This window comes from Anser brachyrhynchus, assembly GCF_964034855.1.
Source record: "Anser brachyrhynchus genome assembly, chromosome: 21".
Lineage (NCBI taxonomy): Eukaryota > Metazoa > Chordata > Aves > Anseriformes > Anatidae > Anser > Anser brachyrhynchus.
In genome coordinates, this window is record NC_137714.1 from 8,571,915 (window position 1) to 8,595,252 (window position 23,338).

The following is a 23,338-nucleotide window of genomic DNA, read 5'->3' on the forward strand; positions in this document are numbered from 1 at the left end:
CTGGTGCCTGCCTCTGCTGGGGCAGAGGAGGAAAGGGAGCAGCGGGGCACGGATACAGGCACGGGCGATATTGGTGGATGCAGTGCAGGCGATGCTGTGGATGCACCCGGTGCTGCACAGTGCAGCAGGCAGTGCTGGACTGGCTGCACCAGTGCCTGGAGACTGACAGTGCTTGGCAAAACACCCACACATGCAAGGTCAGGCCCCTCACGGCAGCAGCCGGGTGCTGAGCTCTGCTCTCTGCGGTCAGGGACTGTGCTGACAGCCCCATGTGCTCAGCAGATGTCTCCCGTTAAGGGATCTTGATCAAAAGCCTGTGTAAACCCAGCTGACAGCAGTTACACTGCCTATTTCAGAGTCGGCTAGGTAAGTACTTGCAGGTCAAATGCTTGCATTCACTTCCACTGAAACCATTTAACAAAAAATGGGGTTTAACGGCTGCATTAAGCCAGCAGTCAAAGTAGCAGCTGTGGGAGCACTGTGGCTTTCCTCCATTAGTTAGACTGCCTCGGCTGTTACCCCGATGGAGAGCCTTGAACCAGTCTGAGCCGTGAGCTGGGGCAGGCTGGAGCTGCTGCTGCTGTCTGGCGGGTGAGTGAGGTGGGCTGGGAGGTGGCGTGGAGCTGGACTGCTTTCCCTGAAGGTGATAATTGCGGCCGTGCATCATACTGAGACAGCGGTGCCTTTGGCCTCATTTGGCTGAATGTTTTGTTTGTGTTCACTTTGTTTATGGAACACGCATGAAAAATGAATGCAAAGGTACTAATAGTACTTGGTCCTGAATATGGATCTGCTGCAAGTACAAGCTGAATAGCAAATGGAGGGGATGATTTTGCTGGAAAACAGGTTTTTGTTTCAGCAGAGGGGCTATAACTTTAGCTCAGGTCTGAAAGCATCAGCAGGTACTGGAGTCAGAGCTGGGAGAAGCAGATGTGCATGGAGAGGAGCAGGGCTGGGAGGCTGCAGGGATCTCCCCAGATGTGGGCCACTCACGTTTTGGAGAACTGGTCAGGAAAGCTCCACTGTCAGTCCCTGAGTGGCTGCTTTGGGCTTTGCTCCCTGAGAATAGCCCTAACCTGCTTCACCCTGATAACAGTAGCCCTGGAATCCTGCGTGGGCAGAAGGGCTAGGGGTGGAAAAGAGGAGGAGGAAGAGGAAACTGCCCATGTGCCGGGGTGCAGCCCCCTGTGGGTGCCTGGAGCCCCCTCGCAGAGACACGGGGGTGCCTCTGCCTGTCTGCACCCACCCCTCAGCCTGCCTCTTGCAGCCTTGTGGAAGAGCACGGTGCTTGCACAGGTGAGGTGGCAAAATCTCTTTTGTCTGGGCATCTTAAATGAACTTGCTATGTATAGCTGGGTATTGGAACCAGGTCGAAGCTGCCGAGGTGTGATTTTTGCAGGGAAGCACAGGGCCAGGTGCTTGGTTTGGCCCCATGGGCGGCAGCACCGCTCTCCTCTGGGGCAGGACGTGCTGAACCCAGGCCCCAGTGCTCCCAGGGTCTCACGTCCCTGCATTGAGCAGCATTTCTGTGCCACCTTCACCCAAGGAGAACGCCTCTTAAACCTGAACTTAGCTTTTGATTTACAGTTTTGTTCTGCAGAAAATATGCATTAGCCTTTTGATCTCCAGAGTGGGCTTTTGAGAAGGATTGTGGTCCAAAATGCCCAGGATCTGAATACTTTGCTCCGTAATTATCTTCCTGGTACTGTAATGAATGGCCGCAGCCAGCCATTCTCGTCGGGTCTCCGCATACTTCAGCTGCCATTTAACACGATCATTTCCTTTTGCTGGCTATAAATATGTTTGAATTCTCTGACCTCGCGAGCCAGCATTATTCTCAAAGGGAGAATTATTTCTTATTTCTTCGCTCTTATGTTAGCTCTGGCCTCGAAGCTCCCAGACGAGCGCGTGAAGCCTGATTTGCAAAACAAACGAGAGGTGTGCAGCGGATCTGGGGGAGGCGGTGGAGCTGAGCAACCTCTGACCCAGCCCCCCGTGACAATTAGGTGACAATTAGCAAATGGTGGTGCCCGCAGCCCATGCAGAGGCACCAGGCATGTGCCCACCGGCACAGCTTGGCTCTTGCAGGCAGCAGCCCTACCTGGCGTGCAGTGCCTACTCTTGCTGAAATCAAATACTGTGCTCTCCTCTCATCCACAGCAATTTGTTTGCATAAATAATTAAGACTATCGTCTCCTATGACTTGCTCCTCATATTCACTGCTAATCCCAGTATTTTGCTGAATACCTGTTTCTTAATAATTGCTTCTGTTTTACACTAGTTCCTAGCTGTACAATCACTTATTAGCAAACCTATTAATGCTCAGATGTTCTGCTCGCAGTGACCTTGTCCCTAAACCTCTCTACTACTCCTCCCTATTAAATCACCGCACTGTAACGGTGCTAGAGTGGAAAGAATTTACTGCTTAAATAATTTATCTAGATTCAGTACAGAAAGTCTTTTGAAGAGATTCATCAGCTAATAAAGAAAATTGATTCTGGAAGCCAAAGTCAATACGGGGTTAGAGAAACACCGCCGCCCTCGCGCGGGCTCTCTTCCAGAAGCCTCCGCTCTCCTCTCTGGCTCGCGCTCCGATGTGCCCCCGGAGCACCTCCAGCTTTCCCAAACCGTATCGCATCTCTGCGCCAGCTCCATGCCCGTTAACTCTCGCCCATGTTTCTGTGGCTCGACAAGGCATCGCTCGGTGCATCTCAAAGGCAGGGCAAGCTCGAGCCTGGCACGCGGGCAGGGTGCTGGGGAGTCACCACCCTGCCTGCAGCAGCAGCCCCCTGCCCTGCCCAGCCGCCTTCTCTTGTTCTGGGGGAATGCTGGTTCTCTGGACAATCTGGAATGCAATTGCAAAAATATTTAAGTAGAAGCAGCCAGGGAACAACTCAAACTTGCCCTTGGGAAGAGAGAGAGGAAGTGGCGCTGTGATGGGGACGTGGAGAAAAGTGGCGCCTTCTGTGGCAGCCCATGGAGGATAAAAAATAAAATAAAATGGCCAAAGGAAAAAAGATAAAATTTGGCAGCAACGCTTGGACATATGGCTAATTTGTGCTTCATGTGTATGTCTCCATATGCTGTACGTACGTGTGTTTGTTTACCCCCTATACAGTTTGCATGCCAGTGATAGTCTCAAAACTATCAAAATTACCTTGTAAGAGACTGAGGAGCTTAGACACGCTTTTCATTCCCTTAGGTGCTCCTCACCAGCTATTTATCCAAGCCACCTTGATGGCTCTGAAAAATTAAAGCAGTCCTCGCCCTGACGCGGCAGGTCTCGGAGGGCTGGGAGCGAAGCACAACGTGCGTGGGAGGGTCCCGCTGTAACGGCGTGGGGGGCTCGGGGTCGGTTAATTTCCTGAAAGCCATCTGCTGCCTGCTGGGAAGGGAGCCGCGCTCACCGGCTCTGCTGGAAGCTGGGTACCTATCAATAATTCAGGTCCACGCGTGGTGGCTGCCAGCAGGTCGCTGTCTGGCTAGCGGGGTGCTGGGCTGGCTGGCCCTGCTCACAAAGCGATCCGGGGGTGAGGAAACTGTGGCCGGGACCGAAGGTGTCTGCACAGCATCGCTCCTGCAGGAGCACAAGCACTGCTCTGTCCTGCCCTGGAGCTGGGGGCACGGGGCTGAGCTTGAGGGGCTGCAGGAAGGCAGCGGGATTGACCCTGAAGGAGAAGTTCAGCACGAAGCTGGGAACGTGGACGAAAAAATCTGAACTCGCTGTAATCATTAAAACAGAAAAAAAAAATATCTCTGCGAGCCAAGTCTGCTCTCCGAGCCTGATTTAAGCTGAGAATTCAGACCCATTTCCTGGGTACAAATCATTCGAGTGGGATGAAACAATCAATGGGAGATATAATCTGCAATTCGTCTCATCGGCCAAAGCCATCTCATCTGTGAACACAAGCTCATTAGAGACACGATTAATGGGGTCTGAAGGCAGGCGCTGGGGCAGCCCAGGTACCTGCACACCCTGCCTTGGCTCCACCAGCAGGTGAGGAGCTCTGTGCCACCCTGGCTGTGCCGGCACTGCCGTGAGGCTCTCAGTCCCCCCAGCTTTTCCATCCCAGATCGAGTTTTTCCTACTCTGGAGCCAAGGGAAACAGCCAGAGCCCTCTGCCACAGGAAAAGTGAATCTGAGCTGTTAAAAGTAACAGGAATAACCCCACGTGTTATCAGAAATGCCATGTGTAGGTGCCTGCGGGATCCACAGCCACGCGTAGACCAATTCCCACTCTGAAGGGGAAATGGTGGGCAGCCAGAGGAGGGGGGTGGCCGGCTCAGAGGTGCACCGGTGAAGCTTTAAGCGATGCAAGAGGTGATGCAGAAAGCAGGATTAACCTCAGAAAGGTGTGAAAGGAGGAGAAAAGCGATCAGTTACGAGGTGGCTGGCTCAGCTGGGTGGGGAGCAGAGCTGGGGGGGCTCTGCCCAGGAGCACGTCCCAGGGACACAGCCGATTCCCAGCGCTGGTGACGGTTGTATTCAGGAGGGATCCAATTTGGATTCTCTCCTAAATTGTCTGCTTGGTTAGATATATCCAAGGTGCGCTTTGAGGAACAAAGCTCCTCTTGCCCCTGTGACCTGACACCGGCAGGAGAAACAACCGAAGCCTCTCGGCTTCCTCCCGCAGCTCTGACGCTCGCCCAGCCCCGGCTGCCTGTGGGCACAGGGGGGGCAGGGGCTGCCCGTCTGCGTGCTGCGCTGCAGGAGCTGCCAGCCTAGGCCAGGTCAGGCAGGTCTAGAGGAGAAAAAGTGGGGTGATTTTAGGAGCAGGCTTCGCATAGTAAGGAAATTAATTCTGGAGATGCCGTGGAAATGATGGCCCATAAAGTTAATGAGATATTGCTGAAGAAAGGGTAAACAATTAGGGCTATTAGCCGCGTAGATAAACCGAGACCTGTTGCCCCCAGAAACACTGAAACTAATTAAATTGAAAATTATAGCATGGGAGTACAAAAACAAAAGCAAATAAATTCAGAGAAAGAATTAACTGGTTTAATATCACAATGACGATAATATTAGCAATAGCAAGTGAGGACGGTATGATTAAAGCTGCTTATTCTTGTACCTTGCTAAAAGTGGGCAGCGAGGGACTCCAGGCCGGCAGGAGGGGATGTGGCAGAGCGGCTGCTTCTCGGTCCCTGCGCAGTGCCCCCCATCGCCATGGGGTCTGCTTGTGGTCCTGTCCCCAAAGCCAGCTCCAGGCTGCTGGGTGCTGCAGGGGGCCAGAGACCACTCGGGTCGGTCACAGCCCCGTGGCTGCTGCCTCCCCCTCGCGCCCTCCCTGCTGCCAGCACCAGTGCCACCCCACCACCGTAAGCTCTTCCTCACTGACAGTCTGCCCGTCTCCCGTTTGTAGGTGCTCAAAGAGTTTGTGCAGTTCCCCAGGCCTGGAAAAAGACAAGCGAAAAATTGTTCCCTAGGGCGGTTAGAGAAGGGCATCCTGAGACTGAGCTCGCCTTGGCCAGAAGGTCCTGAGCAAGTACGCTCCCAAAGTCACTCCTTGGGATGTAATTTATGGGACCGTAATAATTCTGTCACCCGTTAAGTAATATACGCTGCTAGCAAAAGATGTTAACCTTAAGGAGGATGATCGGCTGCGGATGCGTGGTGAGGTGCTGGCAAGGAGGGATGCAGCGGCACGTACCGCGGGCAGAAATGTCCCCGAGCGGGCGCGCTCGTGTCACTGCTCATCGTCCTCCTGGCGCGGGTCCTGCTGCCAGCATCAGGTGCGATGGTGGCAGCTGCTGGTGCTGGAGGAAGGGCTGCTCCGCCGGCAAACCTGCGAGTGCCCTCGCCAGCACGGACTGGGAGAGACCTCCAGAAGAGTCATTAGCACTCAAATAATTGGTTCCATTTAAAGGGATTAGAGCCAAATTAACTTTGTGGTTTGCCACCCAGAAATAATCCTGTTTTAAGTGGACAGATTCTTCTTCAGCATCCAAGGAGGCTATGAATGGGCAATGTACTGCTTGAACGAGTTCTCAACAGCGAGCAGGGCTCTCGGTCCTTTTTTTAGGGAACCTCTGGCGTGAACAAAACTCATCTAATCAGGGTTGATGAGGTGGAGGGCCGGCGGGTTAGCAAAGGTCTCATGCGGCAACCAAGCGTGTGTGACAAATGAAGAAATAAAACCCAGGCTGAGAACAACAAGAGGACGCTTCGGGCAGGAATTTGTGCGCTGTGGAGGGAAAAGAGACCAAACAAATGTGAGCCGTTTGCAGGGCCCCGCTCCTGCAGCCATCTGGCCCTGGCCCGGCTGCGCCCCGGGGAGCGCGAGGGCATCGGCGGCTCCTCCGTGCCAGGCAGCAGAGCCAGCTGCACCTTCCCTGGTCATTGCCAGGGGATTAACTCACTCGATGGAAGAGTGCAGGGCAAGTTTACACGTGTCTGAGATGCTCTTCGAGAATGTCAATAAAGGGGCTGTGGATGCAGTGACAGCCGCAGTTCGATTTCGCACTATGCACGGCTCCTGCCCGGGAGCAGGCTCTGGTTCCAGTCCTGGGCTAAAATCTTGGGGCTGCTCTGCTTGTGCAAGGCTCCAGCTGACTCAGATCATTTATTTTATTTTACTTAGACATTTTTTTAGAAGTTGTTTCCTCCCTTTCCAGGTTTGGGAGACTTATTGGTGGATCTGAAGCCATACATGATGTTCATAAGACCCTCATACAGGTTTCCAGGAGCGGAAATCAAGCCGAGCGAAACGCAGCCAACACACCAGAAATAAAACAAAAGATGAGGCGTTCAGGAAGGCAGAAAGCGCCTGCAAACTTGGGTCGAGTTTATCGCTTGGTGCACCCAACCTCTGCCAGCTGAAGCTCAGCAGCCTCGGGCAGCCCAGGGCCAGGAGCCCGCAGCATTATTTCGGGGCGCTGCCTCGGGGGCAAAGCAGGGCAGGGGGATCAGCCCCCGGAGCTGCCCCCGCGGGGGGCCAGGGGCTGCCCCCACGCTCGCCGTTCTCACCCTGCGGGGCTGCGGTGCCCTTGCACACAAAGTCTAAGACGTTTGCGATCTGTTGATGGAGAACAAAGTCTCTTTTTATAGTCGTTTCATTATGATGCTTAATTCCTTCTGCAGAAGCAATTACATTCTATGGGCGGAAAGCAATATAGGAGACTTATTATTGTTATTGCCATCCCACCCGCTCCCCGGCTGGCGGCTGCCTGTGCCCGCGCGCTTGCGGTGCTGCAGGAATGACAATCAGCGCGCGGGGCTGTGCCTGCCTGCACCCTGACAAATAACCGGCTGCAAACCCAGAGCGAGCCCCGTCCGCCCACCAAACACTCACCTGGGAGGAGCGGATCGCATCCGAGAGCAGCTTGACAAGGGCTGATCAAACATTTGGTGACCTCTGGGAAAGGGAAAAGATTGGTAACACGCCCCTCGGCTGCGCTCGCTTGTTTGTTCCTTATTTTCCTTACTAAGTTCTCTAGTTATTCGGGAAATACATCTGCAAATGTAGCGTGCGTGGTTTTGGCTTTGTTTTTTATTTCTTACGCTGTCTTCACCTAACAAAAGGAATTAACACCAATACATTTTGTTTTCTATTTCTCCTAGGCTAAGTAAAGTGACTTTTTCATCTGGTTAAATTAATCGTGCACGTCAAAAAGTTTTGTGCTGGCTGGTGGCCTGGTTTGTGTAGGTAGTGAGAGGGTCTCAGTACAAACCATCCGAATCAACTGGGTGCCTTGCCACCATCAAACATGAGTTTGTTTTGGAGATTAATCTGCTTAACAATGTTTTCTCCATAATTAAAAGTGATCTTGATACTGTTTTCCATTGGATACGTTTTGACAGAGCCTTTCACTTCCTTTTGCTCTTGCAGACTCGCAGCTTGGCAAGTGTAAAACTTCTGAGCATCTTGTTAATCGCATGCAAGGGTGCATCAAGGGTTACGCTGCCTTGTGTGCTGGAAAGGAAACTGTGAAAGCGGAGAGAAGATGTTCCCAAGGATTTGCATAGCCTCCATGTCACAAAACCACGCATGCACCCAGTGCGCAGGAGCAGCGCGGGGCATCCTGGTGCGGGTGGGTTCTCCGAGCCAGCCCCAATCTGATGCATCAGAGCAGCTCGTTGGAGTGTAATGGCATTTGTGGAGCTAAATGCTGACACGAGGCAGGGGCAGAGATCTCCAGGCAGGTATGTCGTGATAGATGCTGCCCGTCAGGAGGCAGCTCGGGCTGAGGTGCAGGCAGGGCTCCACTTGCCATCCAGTTGTCTGCTTTTAATGGATATAAATGGTTACCTTTAGTGCTGAAAAAGCTGAATAGATACAAATATTACCAATATCTTAAGGGTGCACTGGGCCTCATTATCCTTGGGTAATCGAGGTTATGTGGAGCTGTTCTCCTTTATCTGTCACTGTCTCTCTTGGCAACGTGCTGAAGCAGAAAAACCTCAAGGATGAATTGCCCGGAAAGCTGAAGAAGGGCTGGAACCCAAAACTGCACCGGGGAGGGCAGAGGTGTCCCCACATCCCCTCCTGCTGGGGGTGCAACCACACCCTGAGTTCGGTCCCCAAATCCCCCTGCTCAGATCAAAAAGGTTTTTTGGGGGAGCTGCCATGGGGGAGCGCAGAGCAGGAGGCTGCGGCAATCAGCACTGGTTTCAGTTAATCTCCTGCACGTGGTTCAGTGTGTTACGTATTTGGTGCATTTTATTTCTCTCCGTCTTCTTGAATCACTGGTGAAAAGCCAGTGTCAGTCACGCATGGATCCACGGTTATTTCTGAACTTCTTTGGAAATGCTGCAATCGCACCGTGCTCGCTGATTAAGTACCACGCAGGAACGTTTCTTTCCCTTTACTGGGTAAATATCTACCTACGTGCTGCCCATGGCTGTGTGCAAGAGCTGTTCTGGTTACCTGCAGAAATATCCTGGTAAGCAAAAGCAGTGCTGCCGGGGCTGCCAGCCGGCAGCGACTTGCAGGGATCCTGGTTTGGCGGAGCCGCGTGTGCCAGGGAGTCCCACGAGCCACGCGCTGCTCCTTCCCCTTCTGGGAGGGAGTGATCTAACAGCACACGGCGGGTGTTTTACAACCGAATGTATAATGCAGCATTTGCAAACACCGAGTACACAAGCATTCAAGCTTAGAATCTGTTTTCTGCGAGTATTCTTACTAATGAAACCGAGGCTGTAAAATATTCCTGGAAAGTGCTTACAAAAGGCTTTCAGATATGCGAAATGATGTTTTTATGTTATCTCAAATTTGCTTTCCATTTCTAAGGAACGCACAGACTCCCAGCTCCTCCTCTCCCCCCCCATGCTTGTGGCTTACGAGCTGGGTTTGTGACAAGGACTGAAGCAGTGCGCTGCGCGCATAATTACACACCGCTGCACCCACAGATGTTCTTACAGAAATCTTCTAAAACTCCATCTCTGTTTACTTCGCATTAAAAAGAAATTGAAAAGCAGAGTTTCAAATAACCAGCCTTACACTCTCTCCTTGGCAAAGTAGGCAAATAGTCCACAGAGGCCAAGTCCCAGGGACAGGGCTTGTCCCTGCCCCTCTGCAGAAGCCACGCGCACCTAGAACCAAGGCTGCCTCCTAAGCAACTGCTTCAAGTTTGTCGCAATCTTCCTCAAAATCCACTTCTCTGCAGAAAAGCGATGTCATTGAGGAGTCCATCCAAGCCTAGGTCCTCAGCTTGGCTTTTTTACTGTAGGCAGGAAAACCATTGATATGATGAAAACGACCTCAAGTTGCCACCACTGGATTATTTAATCTGGCCAGGCTCCTTTCGACTCTCACCTACCATAAAAGAAGACAAATTGCCTGTCTCGTGTTTAAAGGTTCTGGGATATAGGACAGCATTGATTTTGTGTATCCGAAAAGGTGACGTTCATTTGGCTTGCCAGCGAGCGGTGCCGTGCGATGACAAAGCACCTCGCCGTGCGACCCTCGCTTCTGCCCGAGGCGGGCGTCCCGCAGGTGCAGTGGTTGACAAAGCAAAGGCTTTGTGGTGAAGTTCTTGTTTTCCCAGCCCTTTGAAGAGCCGTCTCCTCTCGGAGAGAAAAAGAGCATCGCCAGCTGGGCAGGAGCTCGTTTGCTTCAGATGTTTTTCTGGCCTGACACTTGTTTCCCCCGGTGCCAAATGCAGTGGCTGAGCGTGGTGGGGCCAAGGAAGAGGGACGGAGGGGAGGAGGTGGGATGCGGTGATGTATGAGGATGGAGGAGGAGAGCATTGGCTCCCTGCTTCGTCCTGCTCTTGCTGTCGTCCACCTGGGGCTTGCTCAGACCCCGCTGGGCTCCCAACAGCACTGCTGGGGGCTGCAGAGCCGCGCCGTGCCTGGCTTCCCTCGGGGCAGGCGGTGCGGCCGCCTCTCCAGCTCACCCCCCACAAGCCGAGCAGACTGAGCAGTTTGCCTCTCCCCGGGAAGCATTATTTCCAGTCCTTGAGTCAAATGTGATAAGCACGCAGCATTTCAGGCGTTTATCAGGAGATGAAGGCAGCCTGGTGGCCCCGGTGCCTTGCTCGGGGTCACAGCAGCATTTCTCCGGTGCATCCCGTGCTGTGGCTGTGCTTGCCCCAGCCCTGCAGCTGCACAAACCACCCAGGAGTCTTCATCGCCAGGACACCGGCCCAGGAATGCCAGCTGCAGGCCTGCTCCTGCCACCTGGGACAGGCTCTGGGAGCCTGCAGGGGACACGCACATCCCCGCCGGCACAGCCACAGCCTGCCCAGGCTGCGTGAAAATAAAACAAATCCCTCATTCTGATTTCATTTGCAGATTCCCAGGGATAGCTCACGAAAGGGAAGCTATGAAGGAAAAAGTAGTTAATTCTCTGTGGCACATTTAAACATCGTTTTTATTACTGTTCATCCTTTCCGTGCACTTTGCCCTTTTCTGATTTATTCCCGCTCTTTTCGGGTGGAACAACGTTACTGTTTTGCAGCTCCCGTTTCTCAAGAGGAATTGTTACCTCCCGATGTGCGTGGCCGTGTGTTAGCGGTATCAGTGAGGGTAAGTGTTCCCAATTGCACGAGCAGAGGTGGCAGCATCCTGGGGCTGCTCCCCCTGCCCAGCTCAGCTCCAGCCCCAGCACTTCCCAGCGGGCAGGATCTGGCCCGGGTGCGATGGGGCCTGATGGGGTGTGTTGGGGTGCCTCTGCACACAGCGCCTGCATGGCTGTCTTTTACAGAGCAGCACAAGCCTGAAATGTACTGGAAATAATTCTTGTATTGAGTGCATTCATCTCGGTTTGTTTGTTTTTAAATTAACATTGGGTATGAAATAATTCACTGAACTACAAAGAGATCCCCTGACTTGACAAGAATCGCGGGGAGGATTTCTTCCACTTCCAGTTATCACAGAAGGAAAACATTTCAACATCTTGTCTGCTCAGTGCAAGAAAAATAGTTTTGTACTGTATGCCTGAAAACAAGGAGCTTATCAAAAAAAAAAATCAGGTATCAGAGGAACTAGATGGCAGAGGAGAAGACGAGGCTCCGTCTCGTTGAGCTGTGTGTAACCTGTGCGTTGCTGCGGGGGAGGACAGGTCCCGGAGCGAGCTGCCGTGGGACGGGCGCTGCTGGGGATGCTGAAGTAGCCTTGGCTTGCCGGCCCCTGGCTCTGTGGGTTTGCTGTCTTTGCAGAAGGTGACCTGCACAGCGATGGGAAAGGGCTGGGGCAGAGAGACCCTCGGGGCTGGCGGCTCCTGTTGTGCTGGGGCTGGCACACGGGCCCCCGGCAGCAGGTCCCAGGCTGCCTGCGAGCTGCTGCTGGCAGGGGTCATCCCACCAGGCTGCGGCACTGATGGCTCCCAGCAACACGTCTAAACCCCTACTGTGGCACCGACTGCACAAATTTACCCCAGAAAGCCCCGTCTGATTCTCAAACGCTGCCACCAGGTATGCCGAGAGGAGGGAAATTGTGCGTGTCCCTGTACGGGAGGCGCCTCTGGGGCTGGGGTTCCTCAGCGGTCTCCTCAGGACAGCAGCTGGTCTGGGGCAGTGGCAGTTTGCCTGAAAGTCTCTGTGCCCCGTGTCCTGTCGGGAAGACGAGGGCAGAACTCCTTCGGGTGTCGCAGGAGAAAGGGGAGAGCCAGGGGTAAGCGGCAGGGGAGGCCTCTCGCCCGGGCGCTGTGCAGCAGCGGGCGCTGCTCTCGTTACCTGCTGGCATCGTGATTAATGGGACCGGTCCCGCGAGGGCAGGAGGGGCCGTGGCAGTAACAAAGTGCTTGGGGCCAGCGGGGCTCTGGCAGCCCAGAACCGAAGGAAAAGGGGAAAAGAGCATGTTTCTTGGTGGTTTTCCTGCGGAGGAAGGCGGTGGCACAGGTGGGACAAGCAGGCAGCGGGGTCCCTGCCCGTGCTCCATCACTCCGTGCCCCGTCACCCCCTGCCCCACGTGCAGTGCCCACCACAGATCTGCCCCCTGTGCTGCAGGCAGCCCCCGGCCGCTCAGCACCCATCCTGTCCCTGCCAGCAAGGAAGGCGTCTCCCCCTCCCTGGCACCTGCCTTGATTAAATTCCTGCCGGCAGCCTCCAGCACGCGTGTTTCGGGTGGCTCTGATTGTGCTTTATCCGTCCTCCGTGTACGCGCGTAGGGATGATAGGGATGATTAGGAGCCGCGGCTAAGAACGCATGGGGGGATAAGCTGGGCTAGTCAAAGAAGACGTAAAGCGCAGGGTAATAATTAGAGATGGGGAGAGGAGACGTGACCTTGCAAAGCATTAGGGAATAGAACTCCTAATTGGGAGGCAAAAGGGTCAGGCATTGCTTAACCTGTTTCTGAAAGTCATTAAACGGGTCCCGATGTCTTTATCGCCGAGACGATTTGGAGGAAGAGCTGACGAGCTTCAGCCAAACTGTCCCAGCAAGAGGAGACAGCGGGACGGGGGGGCAGGCGCTGCCCGCGGCCGGCACAGCTCCGAGTCCCGGGTGGAGACCCCGGGGCAGGGGGGCCGCTGGGCACCCACGGGCTCCTTTTGCCAGTCTCTGTAGGACTGGTTAGTATGCGGTAAAGGTTTTGGGGGGGTGGGAGCTGGAAAGAGACGTTTAGCTCGAGGAAGAGATGGCGAGGTTTTGCTTCTGGGAAAACAGACGGAAAGCTGGATGTCCAGGAAAGTTTTCCAGAGAATATTAGGCTAAAATCGTACATTTCCGAATTATTTTACTGCATAAAACCCCTTAATTTGGGTGCCTTGGGACCAAACGCTGAACAAACCTCAAAGAGTGAAATGAGTCAGAGGAACGAAACCTTTCCCCCGGGTCCTTGCCCTTCAGGCAGCTCACCGCTGCTGCGCCCTTCTGCTGCAGGAGGCTCCGGGCAGCGGCTGAGGAGCAGCTTCTGGAGGCGGCGTTTCTGTGGCAGGGAGGTGACCTCTGGGGAGGGCTTTGGGTGGAACTCCCAGCCCTGGGGACTCGTGAGCACAGACAAGAAGCTGAGGGGCTTGGAAGTTTAGGTTTTGGGACAGTTTTCGTTTTTTGAGCTGTTTTGCTAACTCCTGTTTGAAAGCTTCTGACTTTTCTCGACAACAAGGTTACTCGATGATCAAGCTCTCTTCTTCTGTTAGGTCTCTTCCACCCACTTAATGAAAACAAATACCATCAGGGACAAGGGCCATCGTTCTTATTTGTCTTCCCCAGGTCCCTCGAATGGGCTTGCTTTAGACTCTTTTTTATACATGTTATTTTAACAAATGAACCAAATTATATCCTGGCTGCTCCCAGATATATCTCATTCCCCAAACGTAATGGAGCTGTTTCTGTGCTCCAGTCATTAATCCTATTAGTGTCAGGCTTTGTGCTCAGTCCTGGACATGTGAAAAACAAGTTGCTGTAACAGGGCACAAGGGAAAGGCTCCTGGAGGCCGCTTCCTGCACCGGGGCAGGAGCGGGGCCGAGCAGCCGATCCCCTCTTACTCCTTGCCCCAGTACCTGCTCCCTGAACGAGACCTCTGGGGTTGCGGAGGAACCCGCGGCAGCAGGGAGCTTGGTGCTGGAGGGCGGCGTGGGGGCAGGAGGGGAGGGTTCCTCCTCTCTTACGAAGTTTGTGATGCAGCCTCGTAATAAAATCCAGCGTTTCGGCTGGTAAAATGCAATCTCCTTCTAAAGGCAGAGAATTAAAGCTTCCTAGATGGCTTATGGCAGAACCTTAACAGGAGACGAGCACGGAGAAGTGAGACAGCAGGAGGGGATATCTGTGCAATAAGCCAGTCTTAAGACCATGTAGGCAAGCAAATAAGAGTTGATGAGAATCAATTTGTTTGCAATGGGACCTCAGCTGCAGCAGCTCATATTTCCAGCAGCATCAAACTTCATTCCCTCGTAAGGACCTCAGAACTTTGAGATCATATTTTCCCTGGGTACTCAAGTGATCACTCAGTCTCCAGCTTGCCAGCCCCACGGTACCAGAGGGCTGAATGAGTGCGGCGTGAAACAAAGTGGAAATAACAAGTTACTTTTGTTGTGAGATTAAAAAAAGAAAGAAAAAAAAAAGACAAGGTGAGAGCAGAGAAGTGCTTTAAATAAAACTCTGCAGCTCCATCTGGAAGCAACACGATGAGACAGACACCTGAAGCACAGACACCTTTTGCCTGGGAAACGACCCCAGGTGCAGCAGAAAAAGGTGCTGTGGTTAGGGCAGAGGCCAAACTTTTGTGGGAGTCTCCCAAACTTGCTATGTTTGGTATTATTCTGAGAGCGTTTACTTCCTCTGTGTGCTGAAAATTGAGATATTTATCAAACTGAGCAGAGCAGAGAGAGGACAAAGATGTATTAAAGGACTAATAGGAGATAAAGGGTTTTTTTTCTGCCTGTTTTGGAGACAGCAAGGCAGAGCTTGTGTCTCTGAGGGCTGGGTGCTGTCGGTCCCCTCCCAGTCTGTGCCAGCAAGCTGAAAAGAAAAAAAAAAGAGCTGTGGGGATGGGTACAGGCAGGAGGGACGGCGGGCAGGGGGCTGTGAGGGTGCCAGCACCCCGCAGGCAGTGCCCAGCGCTGCTGTCCTGGTGGCCGCTGGCGCAGGGTTATCCTTGAGCTCTTGTTTTGCCTTTGTTCTCTGGAGCAAGACACCTGCTTTTCACACAAACAAAGCTATAAATTGTGGTGCAAGCAGGTTTCAAGGGAAAGAAAAAGCGGAGCTGTGATGACAGCGACAGGGAGTTCTGCAAGGAGGTGAATTACTTGAAATATGGCTGAAAACTTCCACGCCATAAATACACTTCTGATCACAGCTAATAAATCATGGTAATTATTCTATAAATAAGGGAAAGGATTGCTGTATGGTACCTGACTTTTTTCCACAGGCCTCTGGAGCAAATTTGTTAGCATCTTAAAATAAACTATTTGCTCCAGATAGTTTGTTTGTACTCCCCAGGCTGAATTGTCTTCTCGTTCATTTTTCATCGCCTTTGGTTTGGTCTCTGCGAATCTTCTTGTTCTTTTTTTCCTTGTCTGGCTCTGACAGAGAGATATTGGGGGGGAGGGAGCACGCTAAAAACAAAAGGAAAGAAAAAAAATAGAAGGCAGTTTCTTCTCTCCTCTGTGTCATCAGGGGCCTTGACAGCAGATAAAAGTTTCCTTCCACATCCCTGTGTGGCCGACCTCTGTGGCTGGGGAAGGGAGGAGCAGGAGGAGAGGTGCTCGAAGGATCCTGTCCCGTGGCGCGGGGCCGGGAGCAGGCTGGAGGCTCTGCCGCGTCCTTCGTGGTGAGGATGGAAACGCAGACACGGAACGGGTGAAACGCGAAGGGTAATTTTGTTTATGTCCCATGTTTATGTCCCAGCAGTTGCAGGGAATTATGTCTTGCTGCTGGGTAAGAGGAGACTCAGCTGGACGGCGAAGCCCGTGCTGAGGTTTTCCCTCGACATGTAAATTGCAGATTTCACGACCGGTTTGCTTCAATATCTTCTCTCCGTCAAGTCGTTGCTTCTGCTGCAGGAAGTCTCCCGGTGATGTACGGAGTGACAAACACCCTGTAATGCTGATGTCAAGTGATGAACAGATCCTGAACCTTGTGTCAAACACGCGGAAAAATGAAGATGTGGAGCCCCGTGCAGAAGGAGCAAGATTTCTATCCCCACCTCGCCGAATCTATTACCGGCAGGAGCCGAGCTGACACCTGGCAGCAGCTGCGCCGCGCGCACCGGTGCCGCGCTGCGACCGAGAGCAGCGGGGGAGCGTCGCTTCCGCAGGTGTCAAATGTTATTTATTTCATTTCGGTTTTCTTCGGTGGGAAAATTATCAATCAGCTCCACTTATATTTAAAGTGGCTGTTAGAGGCAAAGCCTGCGCACAGGCATACCTCCGTCCCTGCAGCCCTCCCCGGCTCCGGGAAGGAGCCACGGGCTTTCGGAGCGTAATTCCCGGAGGGGAATGCAGTCGCCTCTCGCTGTCCCCGTGTGTGTCCCTGCAGCAGCCTCCTGTGTCCGTCCTGCGAACCTATTTCTGTAAAAGAGGTTTATAAGTGGTAGGGGCAATAGCAGCCTGCGATGAGACAAACTCTCTTCCATCACATTTTATCCCGGGCAGAGGTAAAGGATGCTGAAAGCCCTTGCAGCCAGCAGGTAAGCCCAGTTCCCTGCAGGTATTACATATTCACACCGAAATAACAGTTGGCCTGGTGAACTAGAGGATAACAGCCCTCTTGTAGAGGAGGAAAGCACTCGAGGAGCCGGTGGTGATGTGCCACCGGGCTGCTCGCCCCAGGGCGGCCGGGGAAAGGAGAGGCTGCAGCCTGGGCATCCAGCGTCCCCGAGCACACCGTGCTAAGGAGGCCTCTTTCATGGCTCTTCCTCATGGCTATAAACTTGCAACAAACCATTTTTTTTTTCCCTTTTATAGATCAGCATTACTAATTTATTGGAAGTTTACTATTTGGAAATGTTCCCATATAAATTAATGGGAAGGTAATATTAAACTCGGTCCCTGGGGGAGGAGAAAGCCAAACAAAAAACACATTCGGTGTGCTTGAGGAAAGGCAGGGAGCTAAATCATCCCCTTCATGGTGCTCAACTGTCCCGGAGGGTCAGGGCTGAGCACGATGGGTTTCCTCATCCCACGGGCATGAGGGGTCACAGAGGCAGCCCTGGCCACAGTGCCCCGTGCTGCCGGCTGCCCCCGTCTCCAGCTTTCACCTCTGTCTTTCCTTCCTGAGATTAAATCCCAGCTCCTGGGATGAACACACAGCTCGTGCTTTTCTGCTGGGCAGGGACACCAGCCCGCAGCTGATGTCCATGTGTCTGCACCCCCTGCCTGCAGGATTTGCTCCCCCCTGGCACCCAGCTCCGTGCGGTCTTCTTCCTTCGCGACCTCAGTGGGAAAACACCCTCGGACTGTTCGCCTGCTGTAGCGCTTCCCGGGCAGGCAGGCAGCTCAGAACACTTCACCAGGCATTTAGCTGTAAGCCAGAGGAGGAAGCGCCCCGCTCAGACAGTGAACCAGCAGCATCCTAGAGGCCCCAACATGCAGCACAAATACGTGTCATTACATGGCACAGAGATCTGCTCATCCCTTTGCTGAACAGACAAACCTGCGTTGAGAAGAGGGGATAAGGAGCTGCTATGTGCATGTGAGGAGGAGGAGTGGGGCTTTTTCCAGAGTCTGGGGCTGTTACTAGAGACTGCTCATTCACTGCATGTGCTTCAGGGGCTAGCTGGGGGCTTGGGCACATGCCCGAGGCAGGAGGACCTGGGGAAGGGGGCGTCCGGCTGCTGCTGGGCATGGGGCCCCTCAGCACCGTCTGCAGGTGTTTGGAGTGATGGAGCTGAATGGCAACGCTGTGTTAATTTACACGCGCCTCCTTTCATTTGATAAAACTATTGCCGTTTATGAGGAAAGCTTATTGAGTTAAATCACTTATCCTGCAGTAATATAAAAATCCTGCAGCTCAGGAATACTGACATGCATGAGAGTCGGGCTCGCTTTTCTTCCTGAGCAGAAGAGGAACAGGAATGATTATTTCGTATCACTTTACGAAAGAGACCGTAGTGTAATATACCTGCTGCGCATTGATAAATAGCACCAGCAGATAATAAGGGCCCTAGGCAAGGAGCAGCAAAGAAAAAAGGCTTTCCAGCATGTGAACATAAATGGTTTAAATGTGAACTAAATTGGCCCGATCATTTCTCAGATTTGCAAAATTAAACCATGCCCAATTGTCAACACCACTGAGATTTATGAGACAAATATAGCCAGAGCAAGAGAAATCTATAACAGCCTTGCTAAAGATGCTTGTAGGGTTTAAGAAGCACACATTTATGAATCTAAGTGTTATAATTTTATTGCCGTATGTACAATGTTCAGCAATGCAGGGCCTGAAAAGTTCATCAGCCGGGGACGCTTGGCACCAGAGTGCTCTGGCACCAGAGCTGCAGGTGAGCCTGGCTCAGCTTCACGTCTCCGCTCTTAGGAAAATGTCTTTACACAAGGAGCTGTGGAGCTGGACGTACGTGCAGGATGCCACCACAAAGGTAAGCACCAAGTACAAACAAGTGTCCTAGGAGGGAACCTGCCGCAGACATGACTGTAAGTGATGGAGAAACCTGCAAAGGGAAGTCACGGACCTGGTAGCTCGCTCTCTCAGGCTGTGCCAAGCACGTTTGCTAATGTCCCTCTCTTTCTCCGCGCCCTGCAGCTGCCCCGCACCCCCTGTAGAGCCCCTCCTGCCGCACATCGCCAGCAGTGCCATGGGGGAGAGGCGCCTCGCTGCTCCTTGCTGCACCTCGCTGCACCTCGCTGCACATCACTGCGTCTCGCCGAGCTCCCTCTCAGGCCCGGGGAACCCATGGCGAAGCCACAGTCGGTGTAACCTTCTAACCAACCAAGGAGCTGGGATTTCTCAGAAGAGAAATTGCCCATCCCATCCCATCCCACTCCACACAGAGGCTAGCTGAGAATCAAACTACCCCACCCCTAAATCCCACCAGGGCCCATACGTTTTTTAAGCAAGCACCTGAAATAAGAACTATAAAGCACCTCAGTGTTGTTGCTAAACACCAAAAAAATAGAAAAGCTTATAACTCCCTAAAAGCAAAAATACTTTATTTCCTTGTTAGCTCTAAGAACGCCCTTGTTACAGGGGCTTCTGGTGTCTTTGTTCAGCTCGGAGGATGGGCAGCAGGCAGAAGCGCCCCCCTAAATTCTCCCCAGCTCTTTCCCAGCTTCCCAGATCTGAAGAGCAGCCCCGGGGCTGTGCCTCCCGCAGCGCCATCAGCACCCCCAGAGGAGCCTGAGACCTCGGGAGGCTTTCTTAGTGAATCCACGTCTCAGAGTCGCTTAAGAGCCGCTCAGGCTGTACAATCTGCTAGGTGCTTTCTTTCCAGAACACTATTCCCTGTTAACACAGGTCTGAAAAATCAAAGTACAATCATAGGAGGAGGTAGAAATTGCGTTATAGTCCTCTCTTCTTCACAATCTCTAAGTAACACTTATGTTTTTTTCCATATGAAAGGGAAATGGGTAACAACAACCTATTCGTATGAAGAGACAATTTTCACTCCTTCTTGGCAACTGTAGCCAGGCCAGCATCCTTTTTTTCCCCCTCCCAGGCAGATTAACCCATTTCTCCTTAAGAACAGGACCAGCAAAGCGCGGTGCACCCGGCGGCTTCGCCCAGGGACGTTACCAGGACCCAGAGGTGCCCCCAGCCGTGAGAGCCCACGGTGGGTGGGGGTGCCCCAGGTGCTGCCAGGGGAAGCCTGGGGCTCGCAGTTGCTGCAGGGGAACCCCTCTTCCCTCGCAGCCCCCGGGGCCGGGCACACATCTGTGAGCCGCAGCCTGGCAGCCGGTGCCTGGCAGCACTCGGAGCTTGGCTCCAGCCATTAGGAACTTGACTCTCTTGGTGAGATGACTCGAAGAAGAACAAGTTAGACAAATGAATTCGCTAATGACTTCCTTCCCTCCTACTTTAATTGTGGGATAATTCACACTTCCTGCTCCCGAAGTGGGCTGCTCCCTCGCGCAGCCTCTCTCCGGCTCCCGATCCATTCACTGCTAGGCAACCCCAGCAGTGCTGCTGAATAAATGAGCCAGACAAATAGGGCCAAGATTGTCAATTGGCATCAATCTGCCTTTTAAAGCTCCGCTAAAAATTGTGTGCTTGTTATTTTAAGAAGGCGCAGAACCGAGTGCCTCACGTGTTGCCTGGCCCGAGGTGCGGGCGGCAGCTGCAGCTCCCCGGGGAGCAGCGGCGGCGGGGCCCAGCCGCCCGGCTCTGGCCAGGTACCTCTCCCCACGAGGTTTGCATCTCAAACACCTCAAACCAGCCCTGAGCCCAAATAACATCCTATATAGAAATGCTTTGTGTGCATTCTTGCTTTGGTGCTGTTGAAAGCCTCAACTCTCCTTTGATATCTTTTCTTTTCTGGCTTAAAAACATTGGGAATTTCGGGCTGGTGCCATTTGGATGCAGGGCAGAGGCAAGAAGCTCTAGAAGAGACTGGGGGCCAGAGAAAGCTGTTGGGTAGGGCATGGCTCCCTTCCCTACCACGGTTTTCTTGCCTTATTAGCGTTAATGTTTAGAAGTCTAATTTATATATTAACGTTTATAAATACCATACAGCCACATAAACACAGGCTGCTGACTTCTCACCCCTTTTCCCAAGCCTGCCCTGTGCCGCTGGGCCCTGAGCCCCCTGCACGTGGCTCTGCCCCAGGAGGGGTCCACGAGCGTGCAACTGGCACGCCAGCTCCGTGCGCCTGGCACAAATGGGGAAACAATATTTTTTTAAGTGGGGATGAGTTAAGAGGATTTGTTTCAGATACAAGATAGCTCTCATTAATGTTTGCTCACTTGGGTTTATTTAAGTCTTAATTGATCGTCTTCTACTTAACCGCACTCCAGTATCTCTCAGGCTCCAGAACAGACTCTTATGAGACTGAAAATTGCCCCTTCTTCCCTTCCTCTCTGTAGAGGTCTTTCATGTTAGCTGGCCAGGTTTAATGGATGATAAAGTCACTGGGCTTGCACTAGAGCTGAGGTTTCTCTTTCAAGTCACTACACACAGCCTCCAGAAAGACTGTGCCCTGGTGGATGCTGTGCTTTGATAGCTGTTTTTGCCGTGCTAATTTGCAGCGATGAAGTTCATCGTGTACAAAATCCGGGGTTTGCATGTAACGAGTACCGCTGTGTCTCGTGGCTCCCCCCCGCAGGCTGCGGGGAGATGAGAAGTTTGGGCAGGGCTGAGCTCCGGTTTGTGCCCGGTCTTGCTGCAGAGGTGGGGAAATTTGTACCTTTGTGCCCTACAGCTGCCGTCGACCCCGCAGCTCCACCGGGTGTGTCAGCACCTTCATGTGCACTCTGCCCCAGCAGCTCCGAAATGCGCTCAGGAGAACAAAGCAAACCCCAGCTTTAGGGCACCTCTGCACACCTGGCTCCGCTGTGTTTGCTGGGGGGACAGCCCTCTCTGTGCAACTGAAATCTGACAGGATAAGCTGTTCCTCAGGCCAGCTCCTCAGAGTTCATCCTTCCCAGAACAGGTTCCCTCTGACCAGGAATCCAGCCCAAAATAACGTGGGGATTTGGATGCTGAGCTACAGCACTTGCAGTGGCAGCTGCGGCTGATCCACTGGGAGCACGCGTAACGAGCAGGGACTTGTTAGGTGTCATAAGGACAACAGTGACCTTTAATCTGGCTTGCTTGCTTAAAGGAAGCTATTTGTGTTTCTAGAACAGGATTATATGGAGCCAGAAAAATCTCGAGACTCAGAAAGGCTGTGCAGAGACGTTCATTTCTATTTAACCTTGCTTTTGGCGTGAGTGCTTTGTACAAAGTGAGTTGTGGCTGTTTAAATGCCTTTTCCTCGCTGGCACCATGCACTGGCACTGAGGAGCATTGAAGGTTTGTTCCTGCAAGGGAATTGACTCTGACTCGGCAAAACGCAATCCTGTTTCTCACCTGTAGCCGGGGCAGCTTTGTGGAATCCATTGCCAAATTCATGCAAAAATTTATTACAGCGATTGAACAGCAAACATCCAAAGCAGCTTATTTTTCTTCCTCCCCCAAAGAGACGCCTTCCTTTCGGTATCCTAGCTATAGGAATAATTCCGTTCCTTACTGTCAGCACCCCCTGGAAGCAGAAAACATACCGGGCTATGATGAAACACCTCCTAAAATAACCGGAGCCTTTCCTGACACATCCGCTCGTGTCCTATTGTCGTTAAACGAGCACGAAGGAAAAAAAAAAAAAAGGAAAAAAAAAAAAAAAAGCCTGAACTCGCGGCTGGCGGAGCTCCGGCGGCTGCTGCAAGTCCCGGCTCGGGAGCCCCGGGGGAGCTCGGCGGGACGCCGCTGGCCGCCGGGGCTGCCGCTGGCGGGGCGTTGTGCGGCGGCTCGGGAGGAGCAGCCGAAACTTTGGGCGCAGGACCGGGCTGCGGCGGCCGCCAGGAGCCGCCCGGGGCCGCGCCGAGCCCGCTCCGCCCGCAGCCCCCGGGGGTTCCGGGAGCGCCCCGCGCCCCCCGCCCGCCGCTCGTCGCGGGAAGGTCCCGGGAAGGTCCCCGCAGCCCGGGGTGCCCCGAGCAGCCCCGAGCCGCCCCGCGGGGGCCGGGCGGGCGGCGCGGGGTCCCGGCGCGTCCACCCGCCCCGCTCGGGGCCGCGGAGGCTCGGCGGGGCCGGGGGCGCTTCGACCGCCTCCGCGTGCGGGCAACGGGGCCGGGGGCGGGATGGAGGGGAGGGGGCGGCCGGCACCCGTCCGCGGGCGGCGGCGGCTCCGTCCCCGGGCACAGCCCGCACCCGCGGCTCCGCGGCGCGCAGTGGCCGCGCTCCGCCCCCGCCTCCTCCCCGCGCAACTTCCCAAAGCCGCGGCCCCCCCCCGCCCCCGCCCCGCGGGCGCGCGCACACACACGCGGGCGCGCAGAGCCGAGCCGAGCCGTGCTGCTCCGAGCCGCGCTGCTCCGAGCCGCGCCGAGCCGCACCGCACCGCACCGCGCCCGCCGGAGCCCCGCGCCTCCCCCGCCGCCCATGGGGCGCGCAGCCTCCGCGGGCGCGCTGCTGCCCCGCCGGTGCTGAGCGCCCCGGGGGCCGGGGCACGGGCACCGAGCGCCGCCCTCCCTCCCTCCGCCGGGGGCTGCGCGGCCTTGGGGCGGCCCCCGGGCATGCCCCAGCCGCTGGGCGCCGCCTGCCCCGCCGCTGAGCGCCGCCGCGGGCGCGGGGCGGCGCGCACGGATGGAGAGCTGAGGCGGTGAGCCCCGCCGGGCCGGGCCGGGCCGGGCCGGGAGACGTGACCATGTGGATACGCCGGCTCCCGGGAAGCAGGTACGGGGCCGGGGGGGAGCCGCCCGCGGGGCTGCGCCGGGCGGGTGCGGAGCGGGAGCGGCGCGGGGCCGCCGGAGTTGGAGGCTGAAGTTGCTCCGGCGGGCGGCGGAGCGGGCGCGGGGCGGTGCAGCCCGGCGAC

At 54.3% G+C, this 23,338-nt stretch overlaps 1 protein-coding gene across 2 annotated transcripts in view; it reads left to right on the forward strand.

Annotated features, from left to right (window-relative positions):
* Positions 1-598: 598 nt before the first annotated feature.
* The window catches only part of AJAP1 (adherens junctions associated protein 1), a 71,606-nt gene continuing 48,866 nt past the window's right edge, over positions 599-23,338 (forward strand). The window contains exon 1 of one of the 2 annotated variants that reach the window (XM_080564163.1): positions 599-1,296. In XM_080564163.1, the coding sequence (XP_080420289.1) occupies positions 1,166-1,296 (131 nt within the window). In that variant the 5' untranslated portion in view covers positions 599-1,165. Of the gene's footprint in view, positions 1,297-22,802; positions 23,200-23,338 lie in introns of those variants that run through there. The other variant, XM_080564165.1, reaches the window with a different exon arrangement.